General features: G+C 45.9%; 2 protein-coding genes across 5 annotated transcripts in view; one reads left to right on the top strand and one right to left on the bottom strand.

Annotated features, from left to right (window-relative positions):
- Positions 1 to 1,602, top strand: part of COPG2 (COPI coat complex subunit gamma 2) — a 115,970-nt gene extending 114,368 nt beyond the window's left edge. For both annotated transcript variants that reach the window (XM_047095359.1, XM_047095360.1), the window contains 3 exons: positions 347 to 485; positions 741 to 839; positions 1,318 to 1,602. In XM_047095359.1, coding sequence (XP_046951315.1) covers positions 347 to 485; positions 741 to 839; positions 1,318 to 1,448 — 369 coding nt within the window. In that variant the 3' untranslated portion in view covers positions 1,449 to 1,602. The remainder of the gene's footprint in view (positions 1 to 346; positions 486 to 740; positions 840 to 1,317) is intronic.
- Positions 1,603 to 3,002: 1,400 nt separating this feature from the next.
- Positions 3,003 to 15,603, bottom strand: MEST (mesoderm specific transcript). 3 transcript variants are annotated; one of them, XM_047096104.1, is made up of 12 exons: positions 15,578 to 15,603; positions 12,292 to 12,446; positions 10,526 to 10,605; positions 10,065 to 10,142; positions 9,795 to 9,931; positions 9,559 to 9,617; positions 8,251 to 8,291; positions 7,407 to 7,477; positions 7,064 to 7,165; positions 6,434 to 6,510; positions 4,135 to 4,198; positions 3,003 to 3,192 (listed from the first exon to the last, which is right to left on the bottom strand). In XM_047096104.1, the coding sequence occupies exons 1-12, from the start codon at positions 15,601 to 15,603 to the stop codon at positions 3,075 to 3,077; spliced, it is 1,008 nt and encodes a 335-aa protein (XP_046952060.1). In that variant the 3' UTR covers positions 3,003 to 3,074. The 3 variants fall into 3 exon arrangements, with proteins under 3 accessions (XP_046952060.1, XP_046952061.1, XP_046952062.1); XM_047096105.1 differs by having other exon boundaries at positions 12,334 to 12,446; XM_047096106.1 differs by lacking the exons at positions 7,064 to 7,165; positions 15,578 to 15,603 and having other exon boundaries at positions 12,292 to 12,445.
- Positions 15,604 to 25,780: the final 10,177 nt, after the last annotated feature.

Here is a 25,780-nt window from a genome sequence, read left to right as displayed (position 1 = left end):
CCCTCAGAGAATGTAGGGAAAAATTTAAAAAGTATCGACCTGCTGGCGAACATGAAGTTCAGAAGGTCCGTGTGGCAATCTGACTTCTTTGTACCCCCGGGGGCTATAGGCGTGGCTCGGAATACAGCTCCCGCCAGGTGACCTGTTTTCTTGCTTTCCTTTGCGAAGGCATATGCGGGTAGATTTATCCAGACCACGGAACTTAAACTACTTTAGTGGTAGAGTTTATCCTAGGCTCCTGCAAAGGATATAACGCGGAATGATAAAAGCATGCTAATTAGTCCCTTCGGTCTGGGCTGTGTACCGGAGGGCCTGCATTTACTGACCCCTGCTTGTTACCTACTAGCTGGAAGATCTCGAAGTGACTGTGTCTGACCATATTCAGAAAGTCCTGAAGCCTAACTTTGCTGCTGCCTGGGAAGAGGTGGGAGACACCTTTGAGAAAGAGGAGACCTTTGCCCTCAGTTCTACCAAAACTCTCCAAGGTGAGAACAATTTTGCTCTCGGTGTATTGCAGTATAAGACCTAATAGGCTTACTTATTATTCCACAGTAACTCTTTAAATATCTCATAACCTGTTTCACTGCCAAGGCCAGGATCCCGTCTGCATCATCTAATGGAATCAACCGGGTTCTAGTCTGGTAGCCTCCCTCCACGGGGCACCCCTTCCATCCCCAGCACGTGCAGGGGCAGACCCCCAGGCTGAGCCTTCCTGACCCTCTTGTATCTTCTCAACACAGAAGCTGTCAACAACATCATCACGTTTCTGGGCATGCAGCCATGTGAGAGGTCAGACAAAGTGCCTGAGAACAAGAACTCCCATTCCCTCTATCTGGCAGGTAAGAAACCTCCATCAGAGTCTCCCTTTGTATGGTTGCAAAATAGGAGGGGGTGTGCAGGGGCATCTCGTGCCCTGCTCCGGTTCCATTATCCCATTATGAGTTATAATTTGAAGGCCTGTTCATATGAATAATTTGTTTTAGCTGTTTAATTATTTGCGTATCCTTAACGTTGTTCTCTGAAGAAGTAAATTTGGCCTAAAACACTTAAAACCTCTCCCGCACATACCAATGCTACCACTTCCCCACCTTTGAGTACTCCAAATCCGTATTATTGAGTACCTCCTATGTGCCTGGTATCACGGAAATATAAAAGATTGCTTAGAATTTGTCCACAAGATTCAATTCTCACCGTAAACACAAATCTCTAGAAAAGCTAAACTAAACTAATAGGAAATGCAAGCAGAGCACGATATAGTTCATTATTCAGAGCTTCTTGTGAGGTCTTAAGTCAGTTTTCCTTGCTTTTTTCTCTCAGGTGTATACAGAGGTGGCTATGATTTATTGGTGAGGTCCAGGCTGGCCTTAGCAGACGGAGTGACCATGCAGGTGACTGTCAGAAGCAAAGAGGGAACACCTGTAGATGTTATCTTGGCTTCTGTTGGATAAATTGTCACTGGGCAAGATGAAGTTGATGGCACAGTTCACTGTCAGTGGGCTTTTAGACTAGTGGCATGAATTTCCCGGAATTTGACTTTTAAGGATTAATGTTCTTTGGAGAAGCAAATTAAACATTTGGCCCTGAGCCAGCAGATCAAGCAAATATCTGTTCTTGTGCATGTAAATTTCTTTTTTCTTTTCTTTTTTTTTTTTTTTTTTTAAATTAACACTTGGTCAACTTTGGTATGATAGTACAGCTTTGGGTGATGTTGCAAATCAAATACTATCCTGTGCCCCAGCTGCTTAACTTCATCACATTCTTTAATCTAATGTGTGTCTGAAAGCTCCTGACAATGTTGGAAAGCTTTTATCCCAGAGGGGTGGTGGGGGAGGGGAAGCCGGAGTCCACTTTTGTCAAAATTCGTTTTTATTAATAGAAAATAAACACTTATTCCAGTTTCAGTCGTTATACTTCAAGTTGCTAATAAAAAAAAAAGAATTTAAAATAATCACTCAATCATCCTGTTTTGACTAAGACAGTGAAGCTGTGGCTTAAAAAAAACGTATTCAGCACCATTTGCGCATAGGCCTTTCAGAATTTGTTCTTAAAGTTTCAGAACTTTCCTGTCTACAAAGTACAGGAATTACTGAGCTACGAGAGGAAGCTTCTCTAGGACAACCAACGAGAAGTTAAGTAATCGTCATAAAAGGAATCCATGTACATTCAGCACGGTAACTTGGACTATACAACGATCCCCTCCCCTCCAGCTCAGGAGGGACATGCTTCTAAGCACTGAGGTATGAAGAGTCAGACTGTTATTTGCTGTTAGAATTAGCTAATAACAGTAAATCTCTGGCAAGGATGCTACTGGTCCTTAACATCCTGTGATTTTAGGAAATTCTGTAAATAGTCTGGGTTTAATTCAATTTACTCAGAAATGAAACCTGTTGAATAAGGTTCACTACTCTGCCAGAGTATCTGCTGGTTTAGTATCCTTATAAAATACATATAATACGTGCAGGTAAATCATAGTATTAAAGTATACTTAGAATACTGCATATTCAAACCAAAACCTAGGTCAACAAAATGCCTATAATTAAAAGCAGCTGATGGAACGAAATCCAAAGTTATGACAAGGGAGACTCACTCTCGCTAAGCCGTGTTGCTTAGAGAAGTTATGAAAGCGTGTGCCCTTACGGCCATGTGAGGACAGGTAAGGAGACCCCCCTCTCCTCATTCTTTACCATAGGATTCCAATCGAGGATGGGCCAGAAATTAGCATTTCTAAATATTCCAGAAAAGTCCACAGAATTGTCAGAAAGACTTTCAAAACGTCTGTCTTTCTGAATCTGTGAGTAGTCATGCTCATCAGAATTTTCTGATAGCACAAAGACAAAGGCAAATCCATACACTCGCTCAGATGTCAGAAGAATGGGAGGTGGACTGTTCGGGCCATCCTTAGCCAGAGCTTCCGTGGGCTTTTTACTATATGCTGATCACAAGTGAGTCAGGTGGACTTTTGTGAGAGAATAGCGTTTGGCGGCCAGGACCTCTTTTGGGCATTTCTTTCTAAGTGGAATACACAACAGGTAAGGGAGTAGGGGAGGTAATACAGGGAAGCTACTCTTTCCAGCTCAGAAGGAGTTGATGAAGCCCATATATGCATTCAAGAAGCCCATGGGATCCTCTAGCTGTGGATAGTGGCTAATGTGGTCATCCAGAATCGACACTGTGGACCGCGGCAGCGTTTTCCTAGTGGAAGAGAACAGCATGTAGGTGAACTTGAGGCTGGAGGGAGGGGAGGGATGCAAGCCAGTGGGCAGCCCCGGTAAATGCCCTTACGGACATACCACACTGGAAGGAACCAACAAAGAGCTTATTCACCTTCTACTCTGGAATTGTATCTTAGGCGGGTAAACCCGCCAATTCCATTTAGGACATAAGCAGACTAGTTCTTAACTGTTCATAACCCAACAGACAACAACTTGAAAATATAACACTTTGCAACACCTGCCCAGGCAGGAGGACTTCCAGCTCCTTAGAGAAGCATGAGGCATCAAACGAGTGGGCCATTCAGAAACTAACCGTCCAAGTAAAGATAACAAAAGGCCTTCCTTAACCCTGGCAGGAGATGGGGCGGGGCGGGGGGGGGGGGGGCGGGGAGGGCATTCTGTTTAGAATTAAATGTACACTATTTACTACTGGGTTGTTTCTGCTAGGCCGTGTGAAGGTATGGGACAGTCTCATGTGACATAATCAAGATTTCGTATTCCAACACCTTCTGAGTAAGTTAAGCACCTAGAGAAAATAACAACCAAGGAGAAGGCACTTTTCCACAGTGAACTCTTCTCAAGCTCTCCTTACAGTCTGCTAAGCTGAGGTCGAGGAGTTAGTTTTACAGTCAGACTAAAGCAAACATTTAAAACAGATCTACTTCCGTTCCTTGGTTCACATGACAGCTTTTTCTTACCTGTACACCTAGGAGTATGTGGTAGCCATGACAGTGAAAACAGGCCATGTAAATCAAGACAACGTAAACCTGAATTTTTTCATCTTTCCATTTACGAAAATAAGATTCCCCAATTCATCTTTTTATGTGTTTCCTAGATGAACAGCCAGTGAGGGCAGACACAGTGGCTATCCTGTTCACCACTGTCACCAGGAACAAAACAAAGACCCCTGAGGGAGACTCACCTGTACAGCTCCAAAAACTCTGGATACGGGTTTACGGGATCCAGTGGCCCATAGATAAAATGAACTAGGAAAGAGAAGAGGAGTGAATTACTAAAGGTCTCAAATGTATTCTCCTACCCCTTCAAAAAAATTGTTTTTCCAGTCTTCATTGAGAAATAATGGACATACGTCACTATTTAAGTTTAAAGCACACAGCAAGACGATTTGGTGTGTGCACTGTGTGAAATGATTACTGAAACAAGTTAACATCTACCTCATATAGATACGATGGAAAAGAAAAAAAAAATTCTTGTGATGAGAACTCTTAGGATCTACTCTCTCAGCAACTTTCTGGTTGGCTATAGTCATTATGTTGTACGTTACATCCCTAGTACTTACTCGTAAGTGGAAGTCTGTACATTTTGACTACTTTCCTCCAGCTTCTCCCTCACCCCACCCCTGGTAACCACGGATCCAATCTCTTGTCCTCGGAGTTTGGGGGAGTTTTTTTAAATTCCACAGGATGATCTCCGTCAGTGAGATCATACAGTGTCTGTCTTTCTGTCTGACTTCTCTCATTTAGCATAATGCCTTGTAGGTTCATCCACGTTGTCACAAATAGGAAGATTGCCTTATGGCTGAATAGTGCCCACTGTATACATACATATACATCACAACTTTTTTATCCATTCATTGATAGATGGACATGCAGGCTGTTTCCACGTCTTGGCTATCATAAACAACGCAGCTATGAACACAGGGGTGCAGAAACCTTTTCAAGTTAAGTGTTTTCATTTCCTCTGGATGTATTCCCAGGAGTGGAGTTGCCAGATCATACGGTGGGTCTATTTTCATTTTTTTGAGGAGCCTCCATACTATTTTCCACCGTGGCCGTCCCCATTTACAATCCCACCACCACTGCACAAGGGCTCCCTTGCTTCCAAATCCACACCAACACTTACTGTCTCTTGTCTTTTTGCTGATGGCCATTCTAACAGGTGTGAGGTGATAGCTCATTCTGGTTTTAATTTGCATTTTCCTAATGACTAGTGACGTTGAACTCTTTTCATGTACCTGTTGGCCTTTCCTATACCTTCTTTGCAGAAGTATCTATTCGCGTCCTTTGCCCAGTTTTTAATTGGCTTATTTGTTTCTTTGCTATGGAGTATACACATTCTTCATTCATTTTGGATGTTAACCTCTTGTCAGATACATGGTTTGCAAACATTTTTCCCATTTGTTGATGGTTTCTTTACCTATACAGAGCTTTTTTAGTTTGATGAAGGTCCCACTAGTTTATTTTTTGTTTCTAAATATCTTTTTAAAAAATTTTTTATGCTTAGGGGTGCCTGGGTGGCTCAGTCAGTTAAGCGGCCGACTCTTGACTTCGGCTTGGTTTGTGAGTTGGAGCCCCGTGTCGGGCTCTGTGCTCACCGCGTAGAGCCTGCTTCCAACCCTCTTTCTGGCCCTCTCCCGCGCAGGCTCTCCCTCCCTCTCTCTCAAAAATAAATGTTAAAACAAATTTTTGTTTTAATTTTATGCTTAGAAAATCTAGCTTCTTTTAATGAGTAGGTTATAAGGAGCTCCTGGGAATAAGCCTAACACTTAGTCCATTTGGGACAGTTCTCCTGTACACAGCCATTCAGTCCCTCCTCCAGCTCTTCTGTGCCTGGACCAAGGGGACTAAGCCACACTGTGCATGTTCTCCTCCTATGAATCCAGGATACCATCATTATTTAGGTCTCTCTTCAGTTATAACTGACCGCTGACGTTTTAAATCTTGGGCACCAGCTACTATGGATGAGACACTGCACTGAGTTTTTTCTTTTTAAATCTATAAGAACGAACAGACACGTGAGCACAAAACACCTCCAGCCTCTCAATTAGTATCTAAACCGCCTTCTGTTGCGGCACCTCAGCATTTAACGTGGCAGCCGCTGACAAGGCCCAGCACGAGAGCCGGCCCAACTCCCACTCCTGACAGTGACCCCAACTACCTCTGCAGTGGCATCTCCCTGTTTTCCACACTTCACTCTACAACTCGTGTCACTGGTGTCCAGATGCTGGGAGTAGGGCCTGCCAGATTAAATAAGAGATGCCCAGTTAAATGTAATTTCAGGTAAGAAATGATTTTGGGGGGGGGGGGTATAAAGATGTCAAAATACTGCAAAGCACATACTTATTCTAAAAAAGTACTTGCCGTTTATATGAAATTCAAATTTAGCTGGGTGTCTTGTATTTGTATTTGCTAAATCTGGCAATTATTTTAGCTCCATAGTCCCTCAGTATTCCTATCAAAACGTAATACAGAAATACTCACTGGGAATAGTTACAGAAGCAAGAGCTCCCACCCAGCGTCTTCTAAACTTCTTCCTCTGGTTGATGTACTGTAAGAGACTACAGGACAGATAAGTCAGCAAGAGTAGGACAAGAAATCGTTACTGTTACAGGAATGCAAAGGCATCCTAAAATGAAAGCCGCTACATTCTCACTTGAACCGCGGCCTGAGGATGCTTTGTACAAGACAGAGAGCTCTCCCTCTCAGTCCCTGCTGCAACGGGAAAGACACCAAAAAGGAAGAGCCTTGTACTTTGAGAGGTACTAGGCTCCTTTCACAACTGTGATTAGACATTTTGAAGCATTTTAATATTAACAAAAAGCCCAAAGTAGGATTTGCTAAACTCAACTGGCCAGTTACTGAGTTAGCATTAGCTGTTACTGATTAGCTGTTTATCTAAACTCTGTACCACATGGCTTCTGCTCAGGGCTCACTATTCTCCACTTCTTTCTTCTCAGCGCAGGACTTCCTCGTTTGCCTCACAGACCATAACGCGGACCCCCTCGTGAGAGGGAACAAGCTAGCAAGGAACAGAACGAGGAATCCTACAGCTTTCCCCACTTTCCAAAAACAGAGCTTCTCTGGAAACCAAAAGAAAGTGTTATTTCTTACCTGTCGATGACTAAGTTTCCGTCATTGTTGCGGATCCCTGCCCACATGTCCCACAGCTCACTCTCAGAGGGGCGGGTGTACGGCCCAAAGACTGGGGTGAGACTGAAAGAGCCCGAAAGAGCAGAAAGACACAGGTGAATGTTAAAGAATCCAGAATGTTAAATATGACTGGAACCTCACAGGTCACCGAGTCTGACCCTTAACTGATTTGTGAATTCCTTCTACCACTTCCCTGGCAAATGGCCAACATCTGTGTCTTAAAATATCAAACCCTGGCCCGGAATTTTAATGGCAACTTTTCAGTACATTGTTCCCGGGCTATAGCGAATCAGTAATGACTTACCCTCGGGAGAATACAAAGAAGTTCATCAATCGTGTCAGGATGGGTGACAGCACGCCTCCATCTTTGAGGAGCTGTAGGTAAAGAGGTAAAAATCAGGAATTTAGAGAAAGAAAACCACTAACCAGGACAGAAGTTGCATATTAGGAATTTAAAAAGGACTTAAGCCAAATGTCCTTCGACTGAAACATTTCCTTACTGGCTTTTCGCCTCTTGTTTTGCCTACCTGCTCTCTCACGGAAGGCAGACCTATTTGTGGTTCCCTTTAAGATTACCTTTCTACGCTTCACTAAATCCCTAAGATTTCTAACTGATGTATTCAACTTTAGGATCTGATCTGTTCAGACAACATGCTAATGACACAAATCTCTAGATAGCTGTATTTCTCCAAGTATTTGTTGATCTCTTCTTCTCAGAAAGGAGGCTTTACCTAGAAACTGCTTCCATTGCTGTATCTGCGGATACAGAAGGAAAAAACTAACTTTATTAACGTAAATTCCTGAGGAGAGCATTTTAACTACAGCCCATTACAGCAGGTATGGCCCTTATAAAGGTCCTAGCATTATTTACGTTGGTATAAATCTTGAAAACTCAAGATTTTGGGGGCGCCTGGGTGGCTCAGTCGGTTAAGCGGCCGACTTTGGCTCAGGTCATGATCTTGCGGTCCGTGAGTTTGAGCCTCGCGTCGGGCTCTGTGCTGACAGCTCAGAGCCTGGAGCCTGTTTCGGATTCTGTGTCTCCCTCTCTCTGACCCTCCCCCGTTCATGCTCTGTCTCTCTCTGTCTCAAAAATAAATAAACGTTAAAAAAAAAAAAACACTCAAAATTTTGTCACTGGAGTAGCCAACCTTTTGGAGTAGGAGAGGACGGTGAGTCTCAGGAAATATACCTACAGGAGAAGAAGAGACTCATGTTAGTTATTTACCAACAATTTTAAGTCAAACACAGGCTCATTATCGGAGACTATCTCCCGATTTACTGTCACATTTGGGGCCTTTATTGCCAGAAATGATACAATAAACAAAACTTCGTTCTTTCATCTAATTATTTCTCCAGGGAATTCTCTGTTTAACAGGTCAGATTCTGTCCTGCTGGGATTACTTTCCCCATTGTAAGAGTAGAGAAACAGGGGAAAGCTAATGTATGTGATCATCCATAATGCTGACTGAGCCTGACTTCCCTTGGCCTTTCTTTCCACTCTTCACAGTACCTAGTATTGTTAGTGATTTGGGCTACAAAAGAAACCAGTGGTTTTTTCAGGAACTGTAGGTCCCAGGGTGGGGGGGGGGGGGGACCAAAAAACCTAGAGTTTCCTTTTCCACTTTTCTCCAGAGTCAATGAGAGAAAGCCATGAGCATCACTGATAAAGGGAGAGACTCCCGTCCGAATCTGCCCTTATGGTATTCAGGGGACATCTGGATATTCATGGACTTACAAGTCAGGCTCAATGGCACACAAGGAAAAAGAACCCTCTCCAAAAGATTGAAGCAAAGGTTCAATAATTTCTAAGTGAAACCTGGCATTACCATCAATTAAGAGTTTTTGGGGGGGCGCTAGGGTGGCTCAGTCAGTTGAGCATCTGACTCTGGATTTCAGCTCAGGTCATGATCTCACTGTTTGTGAGATGGAGCTCTGCATTGTCAACCATGGAGCCTGCTTGGGGTTCTCTTTCCAAAATAAATAAAAATAAACATTTTTTGAAAGATTAAGAGTTTCTGGAACAAACCACAGGGTATCAGAAGCGCCTGTGGTTTCATCACAACTATCTGCATAACCCACTGCGGTTGCTGCAGCGAGTGCTCTCCTCACGACCAACTGTGGTTGTTGCTAGACCTACCCACAGATCTTGCTGTGCGATGCATTTACAAAGAAACACGTGTTACTGCACCACAGCTTTTTATTAGCTGTTTGTCGATACGAGCAGTTTCTTTCGTGATCCTATTTGTTTTATTTTCTATGTTTAAAAACATTCTGAGAAAGAGTCGATAAATCTCATTAGAGATTTCGTAGTTCATGGCATAAGAAAGGTCAAGATCCTCTGGTGTAATTATGTCTGCCTGCAATATCATGAGATTACTGTTTAGATGTCGACATGATACCTACATGTGGCCCTTTGAGGCGACACCTCACTTTCCACCCACCACCACGGCAGTTACCTCCATTTGACAGACAGAGACTCTTTATGGTAAGCCGACCAGATCGATTCTGCTTGAACCTAGAAATGGGTGAGGGAAACACACATCTAACTCAGTGGACACACACCAATGCAGCAGCTGAAGACAAACTCCCCAGAGGGAAAAGGACTAGAAAGAACCCAGGAACAATTTATTTTTCCCAGCATTTTAAACCAGTGATACCTGTGAGCAGTACTGAAGTCTATGACCTCACTGACCTATAGAGCAGCTCCTGAGCAACGATATCTCCATAGTCATGAGACAAAAGGTTGATCCTGCGGTTCTGGAGCCCCAGGTGCCGCAAAAGTGCCTCCACAATGCTGGCCTGCTCAAATATGGAATAGTGATGTGGTCTCTAAGGAGAAGAAAGCCCAGATATACAGGATGACGTCATGAGTGCTGATCTGTCTGCCAGCCTGACCGTCTGTTGTCATCCAACACCACCCCTCCACCAAAAAAAACACTGGTCCCATCTAGATGCCGCTTACCGGTTTGTCACTGAAGCCAAAGCCCAAGAAATCAAGGGCGATCACTCGATGAAACCTTAGGGTCAGGCCTTCCCAAATCTACAAGAACGAAAAAGAGGATCTGGATTTTGTAATCCTGCGCTCCTCCAACCTACAGTACAAGAGTTTCATCCCCATCTTGACTTAACAAACAGACTTTGATAAAAAAATCTCATGAAACCACCACAGGCCCACAGATGATCCTCTTGGTTTACTCGTAATCTCCATTCAGGGAAAAACTCGAGCATTTTTAACTTGTCAATGATCCTTTCCAGATCACCCAAGGGTTTTTTACTCTCTTACAGTAAATGAGAAACAGTTCTACATTTAATCCTGTTTTATTAAGCAATTCAAATAGCTAAGAACCTTGCAGTCCTGATAACACAGTCCTTGATTTTGGATTTTTAAAGATATAGTAGGATCTAGAAATCTGATTTCATTACCTTGTACCAATCATAGCTGGATGTTGGAAAGCCATGCAAAAGCACAACTATCTCAGGACTTCCAACCACACCCACAGAGTCTGGGAAAAAGGAAAGAAATCAGTTAGGCTGGCTCCCTTAAAAAATAATCTTGAAAATATTAAAAGCTACATAATCTGGTATAAAGGACAAGAAACCCTGCCTAAATTAATGAAATAAAAATAAATTCATTTTTAAAATGCAAGCTTACTGCTTCACGTAAAAACAGGCATTTGATGATTTTCTTTTCATCTGTGTATTAAAAACTTGTACATAGCACACTTTATATGAAAATACTTGAAGGCAATCTGCTTAATTTCACTTAGATTTTTTAGAGTATTTCCCCATTTCTTTATATTACCAATATGTAAATTGTTTTTCACAGTAAAAAGTAAACTTGCACAGTTAGAAGTATACCATCACAACATAAACACTACAGGTTTTTTGTACCTTATTAATGGCCTCACAAAAATTCTCTGAAATATAGCAACTCTTCCTCAACCTGGTGAACACCTTAGTTTATTCTATTTGTCCAGCACTTTTATTTCCCCCAGGGGAGACCCAATCCAGTATCAAAAGCATACTGCTCAAACTATTAAAAGTTCTAACAAGTATAAAAAAATATTAATACAGACATGAACATTTTTTAATGCACAGGCATCTTTTAAATTAGTCAAACATTTAAACAGTGAAAGGTCTTGTTAAAAGTATTAGATTTAAAACGGACCATTCATACATACTGCCAGTGGCATGAGATTTGAGAAGGTTTGCAAAAATAATTTAATCAAAAGCAATTAAAAATATTCTTGAGAATTAAAGAAAAATTCTTGAGAATCCATGCAAATAAAATCATTCCGTTTACAAGTAGTATAGTGTGAAAATATATGGAAAAAATAAATATGTTAAACATATACATGAAGATTTCCCTTCAACACTGACTATGTGAGACATTAAAAAACTAGAAACAATTAAATGACCGGTATAGAGGAAATTATATACTTACTTAATTGAATACAGCAAATGAGAGGAGGTCAGGAGCAATAATGAAAAACGGTTTATGACAAACATTTTTCGTTATTGCTCTTGACCCCCGCCCAAAAGAAATCTTTCCCAATCTTGTTTCACAATTTCTTTACCTATAAAAGGGGTTAATAGCGCCTATATCCAAGTACTGTTGTAAAGATTAAACGAAATAATGGAGATTGAAAACCTAATCCAATGACTAGCATATGATAATTACTTGACAAGTAGCAGTCATAATAATTATCATCAGCAAATTAATTTATACAAGGGTATAAGGCTTAAATCGCATTTAGTTATGCATGCAACAAATCATCTTTATAGAACACAATAAAATGAAATCAGGGACGGAGGGAAACAGAACCAACGGTAGGTCTGCTGAATACCGTTTATATTACCCGACACTAGGGGCGCTCAAAAGAGAAAACCAATATCTATCAATACAAATGAGGCTATGAAGAAAAATTATACTGAAAAGTCAGTTCTACAGAAATTGAAATTAATTCCACCGCCCCCGCACCGCCCCCCCCCCAGCAGTTTTCTTTGAGCTTCCCTGCTATGGAGTTAATGAGGGGAATTAGTTCATTCCTTCAAGCACACTGCCCAGAAAATGGGGCTTTTCCCCGCCATCACTGAAGGGCAACAGAGACCAATGGACACAAAATGAGTACCTCGGTGGGACCTATGGGATCTGTACATGCGGGGGGCTCCAACGGCCCTCGCCTTACCTTGGTAGAAGATGCGCAGTCCCTTGTAGGTGAAAAATTTGCCTGACGACTTCCAGGAGTGAAGGGCAGGGGAAAGCTGGGGGGGTGGGATATGCAGGTAGGCCGCAAGCAGGGGCACAGCCAGCAGACCCACCTGCACCCACCACTCCCTCATCCTGTAGGAAAACCAGAGACCCGAGGTAAGCAGTCGGGACGAACCGCACATGCTTCAACAAGCCCCAAATCGGTAAGATGGGGTGGGAAAACTCTGTACCGTGCAGCGACTGCCTGGCCCTCCATATGACGCACGGCAGAAAGTTTACCCAGAAGAACGTAAGCACACCTCTGCCTGCTACGCAGTCACCATAACTGCTCACCATTCTAGGAAAAAATATATTATTTTAATACGTAATCTTCCCCCTCTCCTTCCCACTTTAATCCCTCAGTGCGCTTCTCCTTCCTCCCATTGTGCTTTTCCCCAGACGAGAAGAGGTTTTTTTTTATGTGAAGTCAAAAGAAGTATTGTGCCCCTTTTCACTGGCTTTTATCAAAGGTTCCCCAGAAAACAGTAATGATTTCCTTCATATTAAGCTCTACCCCCCCCCAACGAGTAAAGTGTTACAGATACACAGATGTAGTTTTTTACTAATGATTTTTTAAAAAGCATGTCGTAGTATCCTCTGTCCTTAAAGCAGAGAGCCGTTTTTAATTTTTTTAATATTTATCAATTCTCTGACCCCAGTGAAGCCCCACTTGGTACTGCTCTCTCGATCTGTGCTGAGAAACGGCTCCAGGTAAACCGTCTGTGAACGTAGGACCCTCGGTGCACTACGTATTCCAACATAAGCAGCTTTGTCATGACCCACAGTATCTAATCTCCTGAGAGCTCAGGGCAGGAGATTATATTTCTGCTCTACTGGGCAGACTCTTGAGGAAGCTCCCATTTATTTAATTTTTTAGGACTGCTACCTCCCACCCTGCACACACCTCAAAAAAAAAAAAAGAAAAAAAAGGCAGAGCTCATACCCAACATCTGGAAATTGCTTTGGTCTCTGGAAAGAAAGGGCTGGCTTGCATACCCAACCTTCTCATGCCCAGGACTTCAAAGGTCCAGGTCAGTCTATCCACAATGATGAGTGCTAAACGGGAATTAGAAATAGTTCTGTTTCTAGCTTATGACTTCGAATAGTCACCAGGGAAAGAATTAGCAGTAGAATGGAAGGGCTCTCAAAATAACCAGATTGGAAATACTTTCTAAAACTAAAGTAAGAGTTGTCAAGAAAACAGAGCTTACAAATTAGGGAACCCAATTGTTAAAGCCCCGCTGGAGACAGCTTTGTGCGAGTACACATACCCTTCCACCAATATTACCTGTAGACTGGACACAACCCCTACCCATCACAAACTGATCCAACTCACAAAATACTTTTTTTCTTTTTTTTAACTCTAAAACAAATAAATAAGACTGTGGTTCCACAGTGGTTAAAAAAAAAAAAAATCCCTCAAAAAACCTGAGCAGCATCTCTCTTTTTTAGGCATCACTTAGGGCAGTCTTTTTTTTTTTTTTTTCTTCCTCCAAAGTAGCTGTCCATAAAACAGACCCGATGATTTGGTTGCACCTTTCAAGTTAATATTATGATTCCAAAAAGTGCCCGCAAACATGATAATTATTATCACAATTTTCACCCCCTAATTGTGGCAGGCTACAACCCAGTACCTCCTTGAAAAATGAGATGACAAAAGGCATCAGGTTTAGCTATCATTAGCTATCATCTGTCCTGTACTTCAGCTCATACATTTCATCACCCCCCCCTCCCCACCAGCCGCCCCAACCTGGGCTTCTTCATCTCATTCATTCAGGGGTTTCAGCAGACGCATATCTGCAATGACTCAGCACAGAGCCAGGGAGGGGCTACTAGAGGAGCAAGCAGAAGGCTGCGGGGGGGGGGGGGGGGGGGGGAACAACGACTGTATACTTTCCACTCCCGGACACCTCCACCCTCTACACCTCCTCTTTTACTCCAAGAAAGGAAAGACGCAACCTTTCAGGAAGCCGTTTTCTGGTTTCATACCTCCGTAAAAATGCCTCTAACAACATTTTAGGATTTTTAGCAGGGAAACAATCTGGCAGTCAGTAGCCAAAACGGGTTAAACATTTTTTGACCAAAATCCCCATTACTTAATGAGCCACGAGTCAAAAGTATAAATCCTGCAAACCCCAGGAGCAAACCTTCTGGAAATTAATAACCTCTACAAGCCTTGAATTCTTCGTCTCATAAAGAGGAAAAAATACATTTAAAACCACCAAATGTGCCACCTTACGGCATCGCGCTGAGACTGTGAACTACTGTGTAAACCAATGCAAACAATTCACGTGTAACATTAGGACAGTTTGGTCAAGTAATCATTTTCGCTTGGCTTCTCATTACTGAAATCCGAAAAATACTTACGCCTCGGTGATACGGTACTGCAAGTTCTAGTCACACCTACGCAGTAACTCACGCCACAGCGATACCAGGGTCTTCAAATCCTAAGTCGCGCCACAACGATACCGGGGTCTAGAAATCCCAAATTGCGCCACAGCAATACCAGAGTCTCGAAATTCTAAATCGCGCCGAGATGATGCGGGGGTCTAGAAATCTTAAATCGCGCCAGGGCGACGCCGGGGTCTAAAAATCCTAAATCACGCCAAGGCGACACCAGGGTCTAGACGTTCTACATCGCGCCAGAGCAATGCCCGGTTTCAAAATCCTAAATCGCATCTGAGCCATACCAAGACCTAGAGCGCCAATCGCGCCAGAGCGATGCCGGGGTCTAAAAATCCCAGAGTCTTAGGGTAAAGCCGGGGTCTAAAAACCCTGAATCGCCCTAGGGCGATGCCGCGGTCTAGAAATCTTAAATTGCGCCAGGGTGACGCTGAGGTCTAGAAGTCTTAAATCGCGCCAGGGTGACGCCGGGGTCCCCAAATCCTAAATGACGCCATGGCAACGTTGGGGTCTAGAAATCCTAAATCGCATCCGAGCGATACCAGGGTCTAAAAATACCAAATCTGGGAGATCTCCAGCCCTGCACATTCTACTGCGTGCAGGAGTGATATCCCCTCCCAAGTAGGCAGACAGGGCTCAGAGGACAGGCAGGCGCGCCACCCCGCCCCCCGCCACCAGCCCGGGTGGGGTCTTCCCTCGCGGGAGTCGAGGTCCGGCAACCCCGGCACGGACACGCACATCCCCACCAGCTGGCCCGCACCCTCTCCGGGACGGCGGCTTTGAGCCAGCCACACCCCCTCGCGCCGGCCGCGCGCACCCACCTGCGGAGGCGATCTCGGCGCACCATGGCCGCGTCTTATCCCATGCCGCCCGGCACACGGGATTGGAGCACCGGGCGCCGCAGCACCCGCGGCAGGCCAGGGCCGGCCGGCAGCAAGGCGCAGCCTACAGCCCGCGAGGGCGGCGCCGGCCGCGGCAAGCAGCGAGCGGCCACCCGGGAGTGCGCTGCGGCACTGCCCGAGGCGCGGCTGCCGCAGAGGAAGGACGGAGAGGCGCTGGTTGCCGCGGCAGTGCCGAGCGAGTGGGCACCGACTTTTAGAGCCCACCCGCGCCCCGCCCCTGGTCCGCCCACCGCGCCGCAGTGCCCCTCCCGCCGCAGCCAACGCCTCTCCCCACCAGCCCTCCCCGCAGCCCTGCCGCCGCCGCAGGGATGGAACTTTCTTCTCACGGCAGCTCCTCTAGGGGGCACCTTTAGGGTTGTCGACCCCGCCAGCGCTCCGCTGCTCCTTCACAAGGCGCCCCCCGCCCCCAACTCTGAGCTCCAGGTTCCGCAGCAGAAATTCTCCTCTGGCGAGTTAACGCCACAGGGAAAGGCAGACTCTGAAACCCGAACATACACCCCCACCCGTGGACCACCACCCACAGGTTCCCCAACCCCAGAGGTGGCCACTCGACCTCAGGTGTGGTGGGGCTCAGGGTGGCCAGCTGTGGTGCCTGCTCTCGGTCTGTACCACGCCCGAGGCGTGGGTTCCGTCCAAAGCAGTGGTCTTCGAGTGCCCCACACCTCGCAGGTCCCAAGCTGTGGGTAACCACCAAGGACACAACCGAATGTCTAGGAAACAATAAGCTCTGCTGGACCTCCTACCAATCTCATCAGCTAATTCGGGGGGGGGGGGGGTGGCTAGGAAGCAAAAAGGGCAAAACTTGGGGGAAAGTCTGGGTTCTCTCGCTCAACCACGGCCATGGCCGCGGCGCCAGGCACGTTTCCTTTGCAGCAGCGCTACGTGGTCGGCATGCCAGAGCCCCGCCGCAGCCCTCTCTCGGCACCCGCTCCCAGCCAAGGGCCGGTACAGCACCAGAAATAATGATCTTCGCATTTATGCGACTAAAACTCCCCTTTTTTAGAATGCCGACTGAATCACAACGCAAGGGCGCCAGTGGTACGGGAGAGAAGGAAGGAATTTTTTTCTTCATCGATAATCCTTTAAAAGGCATATATTATGCCTTTGAAAAGAAAAGTGTAGAGAATCACAGTGTCTGTGTTCATTTTCTGGCTGTAAACTTAAACTCTGACGAACGCACGCGGGCTGCGAGCGAGCCAGGCAGCCCAAGCAGTGCCGGCTCCCTCCAGCGGGGGCGCTGCAGGCCTCTCTTCCCACTCGCACCCGCCCGCGCAGGCCGTTCCGTGGCAGACAGCGCAGGCGAGCACACGAATCGCAAAAGGCCAGTGCCGCCGAGCCCGGCCAAGCCCACCCGGCACCTAACATTGCACAGGGAGCCAGGGGCCGCCAGCCAGCCATAGGAGGAACCACCACGTATGGGGGCTATCATCGAAACACGTGGCGCAACCCAGGGTACATTTCTAGTGGGGTCCGATTAACAGGGTCGTGAAAGGGACCTACAATGCGCGCTAAGCGCCGGAAATACGGAGATGAATGCGAAATGGCCCCTGCCACAAGATGCTGACCATCCGGTGGGGAAGACAGACAAGAACTGATGCCGCTTAAATCTTCCCTTTCAGTTCCTGGCAACATTTTTTGACAGGTTGGCCCCCTCCCCCTAACATGGAAGGCCCTTAAAGGCCAAGCCCAAGTATTATTCACCTTTTGTATCCCCAGAGCCCGCCACAGTGCCAGCCACAAAGCAGGCCCCTAATAAATACTGCATGAATAAGTGCAAGAATTTGAGGGCGCACAGGGGAGGAAGTAATTAAGGGGAGGGGGGCGGGTAGGCTTGAATGATGAATAGACATTTACCAGAGAGACAAAGAGCATTCCAACCAGAGGGGACGGCATTTGCAAAGCACCGGAGGCGCAGGACCGCACAACCTTTGGGGGAAGGCTGCAAGTCCTTTAGGCCTGGTGCCGACAGGCAAAAAATTCGGCTACAAAGAGTATTTCATCCTGAGGAGTTCGGAATTTGTCCAAAAGAAAATGAGAAGCCACAGATGGCTGTAAACCCTTTATGGCTTTAATTGGTTACTCACCAAAATATAAATTACTCTCTTGAAAAGTAGAGGATTACCTATTTTAACTACCACCTTTTAAGGACTGAATTAATTACTTAGCAAAATCTAAATCAGTCAACGGAGTAAAGGTTTTCCCATTTTAATGAAGACAACAGTAACAACCTTTGCATTATTTTCTTTTCGTATTTGTCGTCCATAGAACCGTGGAGCCCCACAGATTCCACACTTTCGCTCTCACCCCACCAGAAGCACCAGCACCCAAGATGAAGGCGGTTTTGTATTTAATGAACTGAATGCTCACAAAGGATCTTATTCTGAAAGCCACAGAACAAGTGGGCAGATAGGAGAAACTGTTGGGGGGAGGGGTGAAGAGGGGACCAAAGATGCTCTCGAAGGCAACAGGAATTCTAAATCGGGCACTCAAGGGAAACGCTCCTGGACAGAGTGGCTAGGAAAAGCTTCCACGGGGAAGGAGGAATCGAGGGTTGAGGACTTCAAACCCGGAACTTGGCTTAGGTGAAGAAAACATTCCCATTCGGAAGACCCTCCAGTGCAGAGACAAGGAATCTGAACACGCAGAGGGTACTATGAGAGATCGGCTTGGCTCGAGCTGGGAACTGGCTTTCCAAAGTTGAGGGAGAAAATGAATGCTAGCGATAATGCCCCAGGAGCCAAAGGGTTAATGAATTTCCTAAATGTGCCTGACTTACTTCCAGAAAGAAGCTTCCTCCACCAGGGAGAATCTGGCTCAAGGTAAAAAACAGTCCAAGCGTCTGAGAAAACATGTAACCGTACATAAATCCAAAGTCTGCCTCCGGCTTGCTCTCGGTACACCCTTTCCGTTCTTGGATGCAGACAACACACTCGACCGACATCCCATGCAGAGCACTCCCTTGACCAGTAGCTTATCGTGCACTCCTGTCACATTCCAACCCTAAGATGGTCCCCCATAATAAGTCCTCGGTTTGTGCAAAAAATAGTGCGGAACACTCAGCATTCATTGTGCAACAGCGGTGTGAGATCAGCAGGGCTGGCACCGAAAGTTCAATACTCGTATTTTTCTAACCCCAGTCTGAGACCTATACTATGACAGGCACAAGGCTATTTCTGTAGACAACGAGACAGAACTGGGACTGCCACTTTGAAGAGCCACCTATAATTATCGATTCAAATAAATGGAGGAAGTTCAACATGGGAGAAATTTGGTCGAACAGCAGCACATATTAGAGACTTAGGGCTTTAGGTGACAGTCAGTCAATGTGATACGGCTCAAAAAATGCCACTGTAGATTGCAGAATGTAATGAGAGAAGTACCCAGGATGAACTAATCCTACTCTATTTTGCTAGTTAGACTTCACAGAAAGTATTTCATTCTGTTTTACAAAGCAATTTAAGAGACCCATAAACAGGAGTGCGTTCAGAGAGGATCACCTAAAATGCATTACAAATTATGTCACTGAAGGCATAGCCGCTGTCATATTTTAAGCATGGATCTTCACCAATTTATCCCTAATCCTTACAATAACTCAGTGAGATGACTATTTTCGTCCACATCTCGCAGAGAAAGATACAGCGGCTCAGAGCACTGAGTGTTAGTATGTAAAGGACTGGGAACTGAACACAGATGTGTCTGGCTCCAAAGCTGGCGTTCTTTCCACCACCCCACACTGCCTCCCTGTTTAAAATAACTGGGCATGTTCAGTTGGAAGAAAAGAAGCCTTGTGGAGTGAGTGGAAGAAGGAAATGTGTTAGCAGTCCTCAAATATTTGTGGAAGCAGCATTAGACATTTTATTCTGTATGGCTCCAACGAGTGCAAATTGTAGAGAAACAGATGTCGATTCAACATAAAGAATTTTCCAACAGTCAGGTCTGTCTAGGGAGACTGAGTGGCTCAGCCATTTGGGGACGTGACAGGTCCCTCATCACTAGGGGCTGGGTAATTCTGTGGCAGGTATGCAAGCTCTGGAAGAATCCACGAATGCCCTTTAAGGTTTTCTCCCACCTAACAGGAAACTAAGGATCAGAGAGGTATTGGAACCTGGCCAGGGTGACCCTTCTCCGGAAGGGTCAAATCCACAACTAGGTCTTCCCTAGCTGTCCCTCAGGCCACCACTCTTTGTACAACGTGATGTTTCAAGCAGAGGGCAAGACAAATTGAAGAAATTATCAACACAGTTACATCAACCGCCCTCTCAGCCAAACTTAATCAATACATCCCCAGAGTGACTGGTTTTTTTTTTTTTCCTCTTCAGGCTCATGTCTGGGTAAAAGTCTTTGGCTGCAGAAAGTTCAAAAGATGTGGTAGAGAAGCATCAAGGTGAATAATCCGTTAGCCAGATAAAACGGACCTAAGCGACAGATAGCTGTTTCTATAGATTACGATGTCACTGGGCACCCCTAAAGTATCTTTACACACCTCTGTATTACTCCCATAATCCCACATCTGGCGCTGTTCCACTCGTCCGTATCTACAGTCCATCTCCCACACTCACACGGATACGTAGGTTGCAGGATTCCAAATAAAATTGTCTCTTGCATTTTTACAGCTCTTTGCCTTCCACGTATATTATTATCTCATCGGATGCTCACCACAGCCCTCTAAGGAAAACAGCTACCTTCTTTCATACAGACAAGCAATTTCCTAGCTGCCTGGGGAAGAGGGGACTGCCACACGTCACTTTTTTCTTTTTTTCTTTTTTTTAAACCACTTTCCGCATTAGATTATTCCCCCAGCCTGGATGAGTCAACCCAGAGGCAGGTGTTTCGCTTTTCCTCCATTGCTATCAGCACCTCACACCTTCCTCAGCTGTCCTCCCCCACCAGGCCCTCCAGTGCCCCCCACCCACACCACTCCTGCAGCGCTTCCTCCCGAGTCCCGAGGCCCTGAGGCCCTTTACGACCACCACACTCGCCTGGCACCGCCCAGGCGGTGGCTCCAACTCCCGGGGCAAACCCCCCTCACGGCGCCCGGTGGCCGCGTCCCCGCACCCCACACTCGCTCAGGCCCGTGTGGCTGCCACCTTCCCGACCACGACCACTACGGCTGTCCCCCGAGTGGGAAGGTACAGCACCCCCCACCCCCCGCTCCGAAAAATTCGAGTCCGGGTTCCCTGGAGGGGCGGTCAAGCCGACTAATGTTGTAAGGGGAGTCACGCCTGGGGGCGAGGGTTGGGGGACTTTTGTGCGTTCTCGTCTGACCCCGAGGCTCTGGGAGATGACGGCCGAGGACCTCGCGCACGTGGCACCTGGGTGGCGCGCACGCCTCGGGCAGCCACCCACGAACCCCAGCGTGGTCCTGCACGCCCCAGCGTATTCTCACCCCGTCCTGGGCCATTGTCACTCAAAGCCTGGCCCCCAGGATGGGCGTGTGCTCCACGCACACTATCCACAGACCCCAGGTGTGGCCACACCCACTCTTCGGGGGGCCGGGAGGGTGAGGGTGGAGGGTCACTGATCGCCCGCCCCGTCTCTTACCTGATTCAGGTAAGACCTGGGCTACAAGACTCCATGTTTGGGGGAAACGGTTGCGCATGCGCTTCCTGAGGCCAGAGGTTCTGGGCCGCACCCCAGGCCCCCAGGGAAGACCCGGCCAAGCCACCGAATACCCGGCTCTGGGCTAGAGCGTCGCCACCTCCGCGCACCGGCCCATCGCCCCCAACCCAGCATGTGCTGCCGCCTTCTCCCTGCCGGGCGTCAGCGCCACCTATGGCAAAGGGTATGAAATGGCAGACTGTGCCTTCGAGAAGGCTTCTCATGGACTGGATCAATGAGGATAAAATTGTATACGGCCTAATCTCAGTATTTTCACATGATAAACTGAAGGCCAAAGAAGAGATATTTGGGGAGTTATTAACGAGGTAGAGATCTTTGGTGAGACTTCCACATCTCAGCCGTTCGTCGTACCTAAAGGCTCCCCGGTCGACATCTCCGGCCCCGTCCTCCACCCCCAACCCTAGATGCCTATATTTGCCTGCCTCGCGTTCATCTTCACATGAATGGTGCACAAACATCGGACACGGAAAAGGGGCTGCGTTCGCGACCCTTTCTCCATTTCCTTTTTCCCACACTACAAACTGACTCCCCGGAGCCTGTGCTTCCTCCTACATTCTCCGTCTTGGTGAATGGCATTACCATCTACCCCAGTCTCTCACACCCAGTCGCCAATACCTGTGGCATAATGGAATGAGGGTAAAGAGCCCAGCACCTCTGGGTATAGATGCCAGCGAGTTCCTCCCTTCCCCCTCCTTTCCATCTTACCTCCCAAGGGTCTCTTGACTTCATCCGGCTCCCCTCCGTTCCCACTACCGTTTGCCCTTATTCAGGCCTTATTATCTCTCACCTGGACCACTGCCTCCTAATTAGTTTCTAGGCCTCCACCATCACACCTTTCCAATCCATCATTCTCACACCGGCCAGGGATTTTTCTTAAAACCCTTTCCTCACTCCCTGTTGCCAACGCTAAATGCAAACTCTTTAGCTTGGCATGCAAAACACCTCAAAATCTGGTCCCTCCTCTAGAATCTTCTCTCTTGCCCTTCCCACCTTTCCCACCACCCGAAACTCCGTCATCGAACCAAAATTACTAATTGTAGTTCCTCCAAACCCCGTAGGTTTCCTTTCTCCGTGTTCTCCAGGTACACATGTTCTTTCCCCCTACCAAATATAATTTCCCCACTTTACTACCTGAAAAATTCATCCCTCACGGCTCAACTTCGTTGCCATACCCTCTAGCAAGCCTTTCCTTAAACCTTCCCACAGACACAATCACTCTCCCCTTTATGACATCTGTTGTCCCTTGCACACCCTTCCACAGTGGCACTCATCACACTATTGTAATGACACTTCCATAGCTGTCTTGTCTCTCCTACCACATTGCTGAGCTCCTTGAGGACAGGGACAGCATCTTGTTTATTTCTGACTCCCTTGTGCCGACCCAGCATCTTAGAATAATGATAAGAATGTATAAAGCACACATTTGTTGATCACTATGTGCCAAAGTCTGTGCCAAACTCCTTATATACATTATATTATTTAAATCTAACATATAAGAACTGTTATCGTCCTAATGTTACCAATAAGAAAACCGAGGCTTCGAACGATGAAGGAGCTTGCCCAAGGTGGCTGAGCTGGTAGGTTGTGGAGCCAGGATTTGAATCCAGATATGCTCGCTTATGTTTACTCGTCAAAAAGTTTGTGGAACTGATATTTGAAAAATCTCAAATCGTTTTTTTAAAGTATTCATGCGTACAGAGTTAATTTACTTTGTAAAGGGAAAACACACAACTATTCTACTCTACTGGATGGAAATACATTGTCCTAATTTAAACGAATGGGGTGGAAGGCAAAATAAATACCCTTGGATGTCAGGCGAAATGAGAAAACAACCCTGCCGTTATTCTGTATAATCTGTTCTTATGATATGAATGTTATGAATATATTTTTGCAGGGGACTGATTATACACTAATAAGTACATTTTTTCAAAACCCCTTTCGGACAAGTGGGAAAGGAGGGATCTAAATTGAAAGGGTCACCATCTGAACGCTCAAGAAGTTACTGGAGATGAGGATAGCAAGATATTGTGAGGGATGCATGAGGTCTAAATAAGTTCACATTTGTAAAGCACTTCAAAGAGTGCCTGGCACACAGGAAGCACTACATTATTGCTATTAAGATTGTTACTGTTAAAATCTTCAATAGCTCTCAATCCAGTGTTACAGATAAGCACATAAGCTGATAACGAGCAAGGTGCTGAATGAATAATACAGCTATGAGCAAAAGTCCAAGGGCATCCCCAGAGGGAAGGGGGCAAGTATCTGCCAGGGAATAGGGGGAGGGGCAGGAAAACAAGATGGCACCCGGAGATCACATGACCGAGGAAGGCGCGAGTTGCTAGAACTGGAGCACCACCACCTGACTTCTGCAGAAACATTTTGTCAGCAAATCTTGTACGACTAAAGGTTCTATTTCTCCAAATCTCTAATATTCGAAGTTTGCTCACTATTCTAAGCATCCTTTTGCCACTGGCACAGGAATGGAGCCTTAACCACTGGGCAAAAGAACAAGGCTTTCACCAAGTTGACATGAGAGTACGCAGGAGGGAGAAAGAGGTGACTGAAGCTGATGATGGTGTGGCCCTGTACTCCAAGGAGGTTCCAACCCCACCTGGAAGTCCAACTGGGATGATCAAGGCTCCATGAGGGAAAAGTACATTCCCATCCCCCAGGCTCCAGTCCCTCCCTAGCAGAGGAGAGACAGTTGGGCACAGACATGGTGATGCATGCCCTGAGCTAGAAGGAAGGGCTAGGCAGCAGGGGCCGTCATCCAGCTTGGCAGGCATTGCCCCAGAAGGCCCACCTCTTTCCTCCAAACCCATGCCAGGGGTCTAGCACACTAACCCAGTGTTTCCTAAGCCAAACAACATGGAAGGCTGCTTAAAAGTCTACATTCTTTACCACAGGCCATTAACTTTATACGTAGGCAAAACATATTTATGTTCCTCCTTTTCTTCAATAAACAGAGTAAAGAAACTTTCTGTGGGTAGTTCACTCTGGACCAGTGAAATGAGGGCAGCTATTCTGATGGGAATAACTAATGAGACATGTACAGAAGAAAAAGCTAAACATTAAACAGAGGAACACTGTTGGTAGAATTAAATATATACAACTTTTTCTGGAGGACACTTTGGCAACAGCTATCGAAATTGACCCAGCAATTCCACTTTGCCAAATTTATCCTATGTGTATATTCCTTGACATGTGTTCAAGGATGAACAATGGTGCATTATTTGGGAAAATTTTTTTCAACTGAAAACAAGCTAAATGTCCATCTATAGGTGCTACTTACGAGGCTATCTAATACCTAAAGCTTCTCGATGTACATGAAAAGCAAGGTTCAAACCGTATGTCTATTATAATGCTACTTATATAAAAACATCCAGGTATTATATATCTAAATATGTATATATATATATATATATATATATATATATATATATATATATATTTACAATATGGATATATTTGTATATATGGATTAGAAATGCCTGGAAAGATCTAGATGTGACAAACTGGCAGATTAGGGACAAATTTGGTCCACAGGGAGATTTGTTTATTGGGTTTTTTTGTTTAAAATTTCAACTTGAATGCCTTAGGAAGGGCTCCCATACAGTCCTCTTAACTCTCGATTCTCTTCCACCCTTTGATTCTCTAAATTGTTTCCTGCCTGACCCCTAAATGCAAGTGAAGAGAGAAATGGGTATGTGTGGGGGTAGCTAGAGGGGTGCTCTAAGTTTTTACTTTCCACTTCCATCGTGTCAACAAACATGACTTTTATGACTTAAGGAAGGGTGGGGTCAGGACTGAAGTCTTTCACTGTCAAGAGAAGGACTGGAGGAAAATAAGGATCCTGAAAAAAGAGACACTGACTTGGAAGCTATCTCTATAGTCCAGATAAGGAGCAGAGAGCATCTGAACAAGCAGTAAATGCAAGGATAAATTGTGAAACCCAGATATGAAACTTCTTTTAAAATCCCTTATCAGCCACAGCAGTTAAAAGAATGCACAGACTTTTCTTTCTTCTTCCTTCTTTCCCCATCATGAAAAATCGCAGCCTGTGGTTTATCCCATGGGCCACTGGGCAGGGCTCTGCTGTGCTCTGTGGGAATCCAGGTCTGCTCAGAGCACTCCTGGGGAGTCTCATTCTCCCATGCCTGCGAGTTCCTTCTTTCTCTTCACCATGTTGGTACCAGCTGTATAGAAAGCAGGAGTCTTGGGGCGCCTGGGTGGCGCAGTCGGTTAAGCGTCCGACTTCAGCCAGGTCACGATCTCGCGGTCCGTGAGTTCGAGCCCCGCGTCAGGCTCTGGGCTGATGGCTCGGAGCCTGGAGCCTGTTTCCGATTCTGTGTCTCCCTCTGTCTCTGCCCCTCCCCCGTTCATGCTCTGTCTCTCTCTGTCCCAAAAATAAATAAACGTTGAAAAAAAAAAATTAAAAAAAAAAAAAAAAGAAAGCAGGAGTCTTCACCACCAATGGTTACAGCAGAAATCAAACGCGGATTG

The sequence above is a fragment of the Lynx rufus genome, unplaced genomic scaffold, assembly GCF_022079265.1.
Source record: "Lynx rufus isolate CCGP_SWC_20201006 ecotype Redwood Valley unplaced genomic scaffold, mLynRuf1.p SCAF_4, whole genome shotgun sequence".
NCBI classification, from domain to species: Eukaryota; Metazoa; Chordata; class Mammalia; order Carnivora; family Felidae; genus Lynx; species Lynx rufus.
Note: the sequence above shows the minus strand (reverse complement) of the source record. Positions and strands in the feature narration are given on the sequence as shown.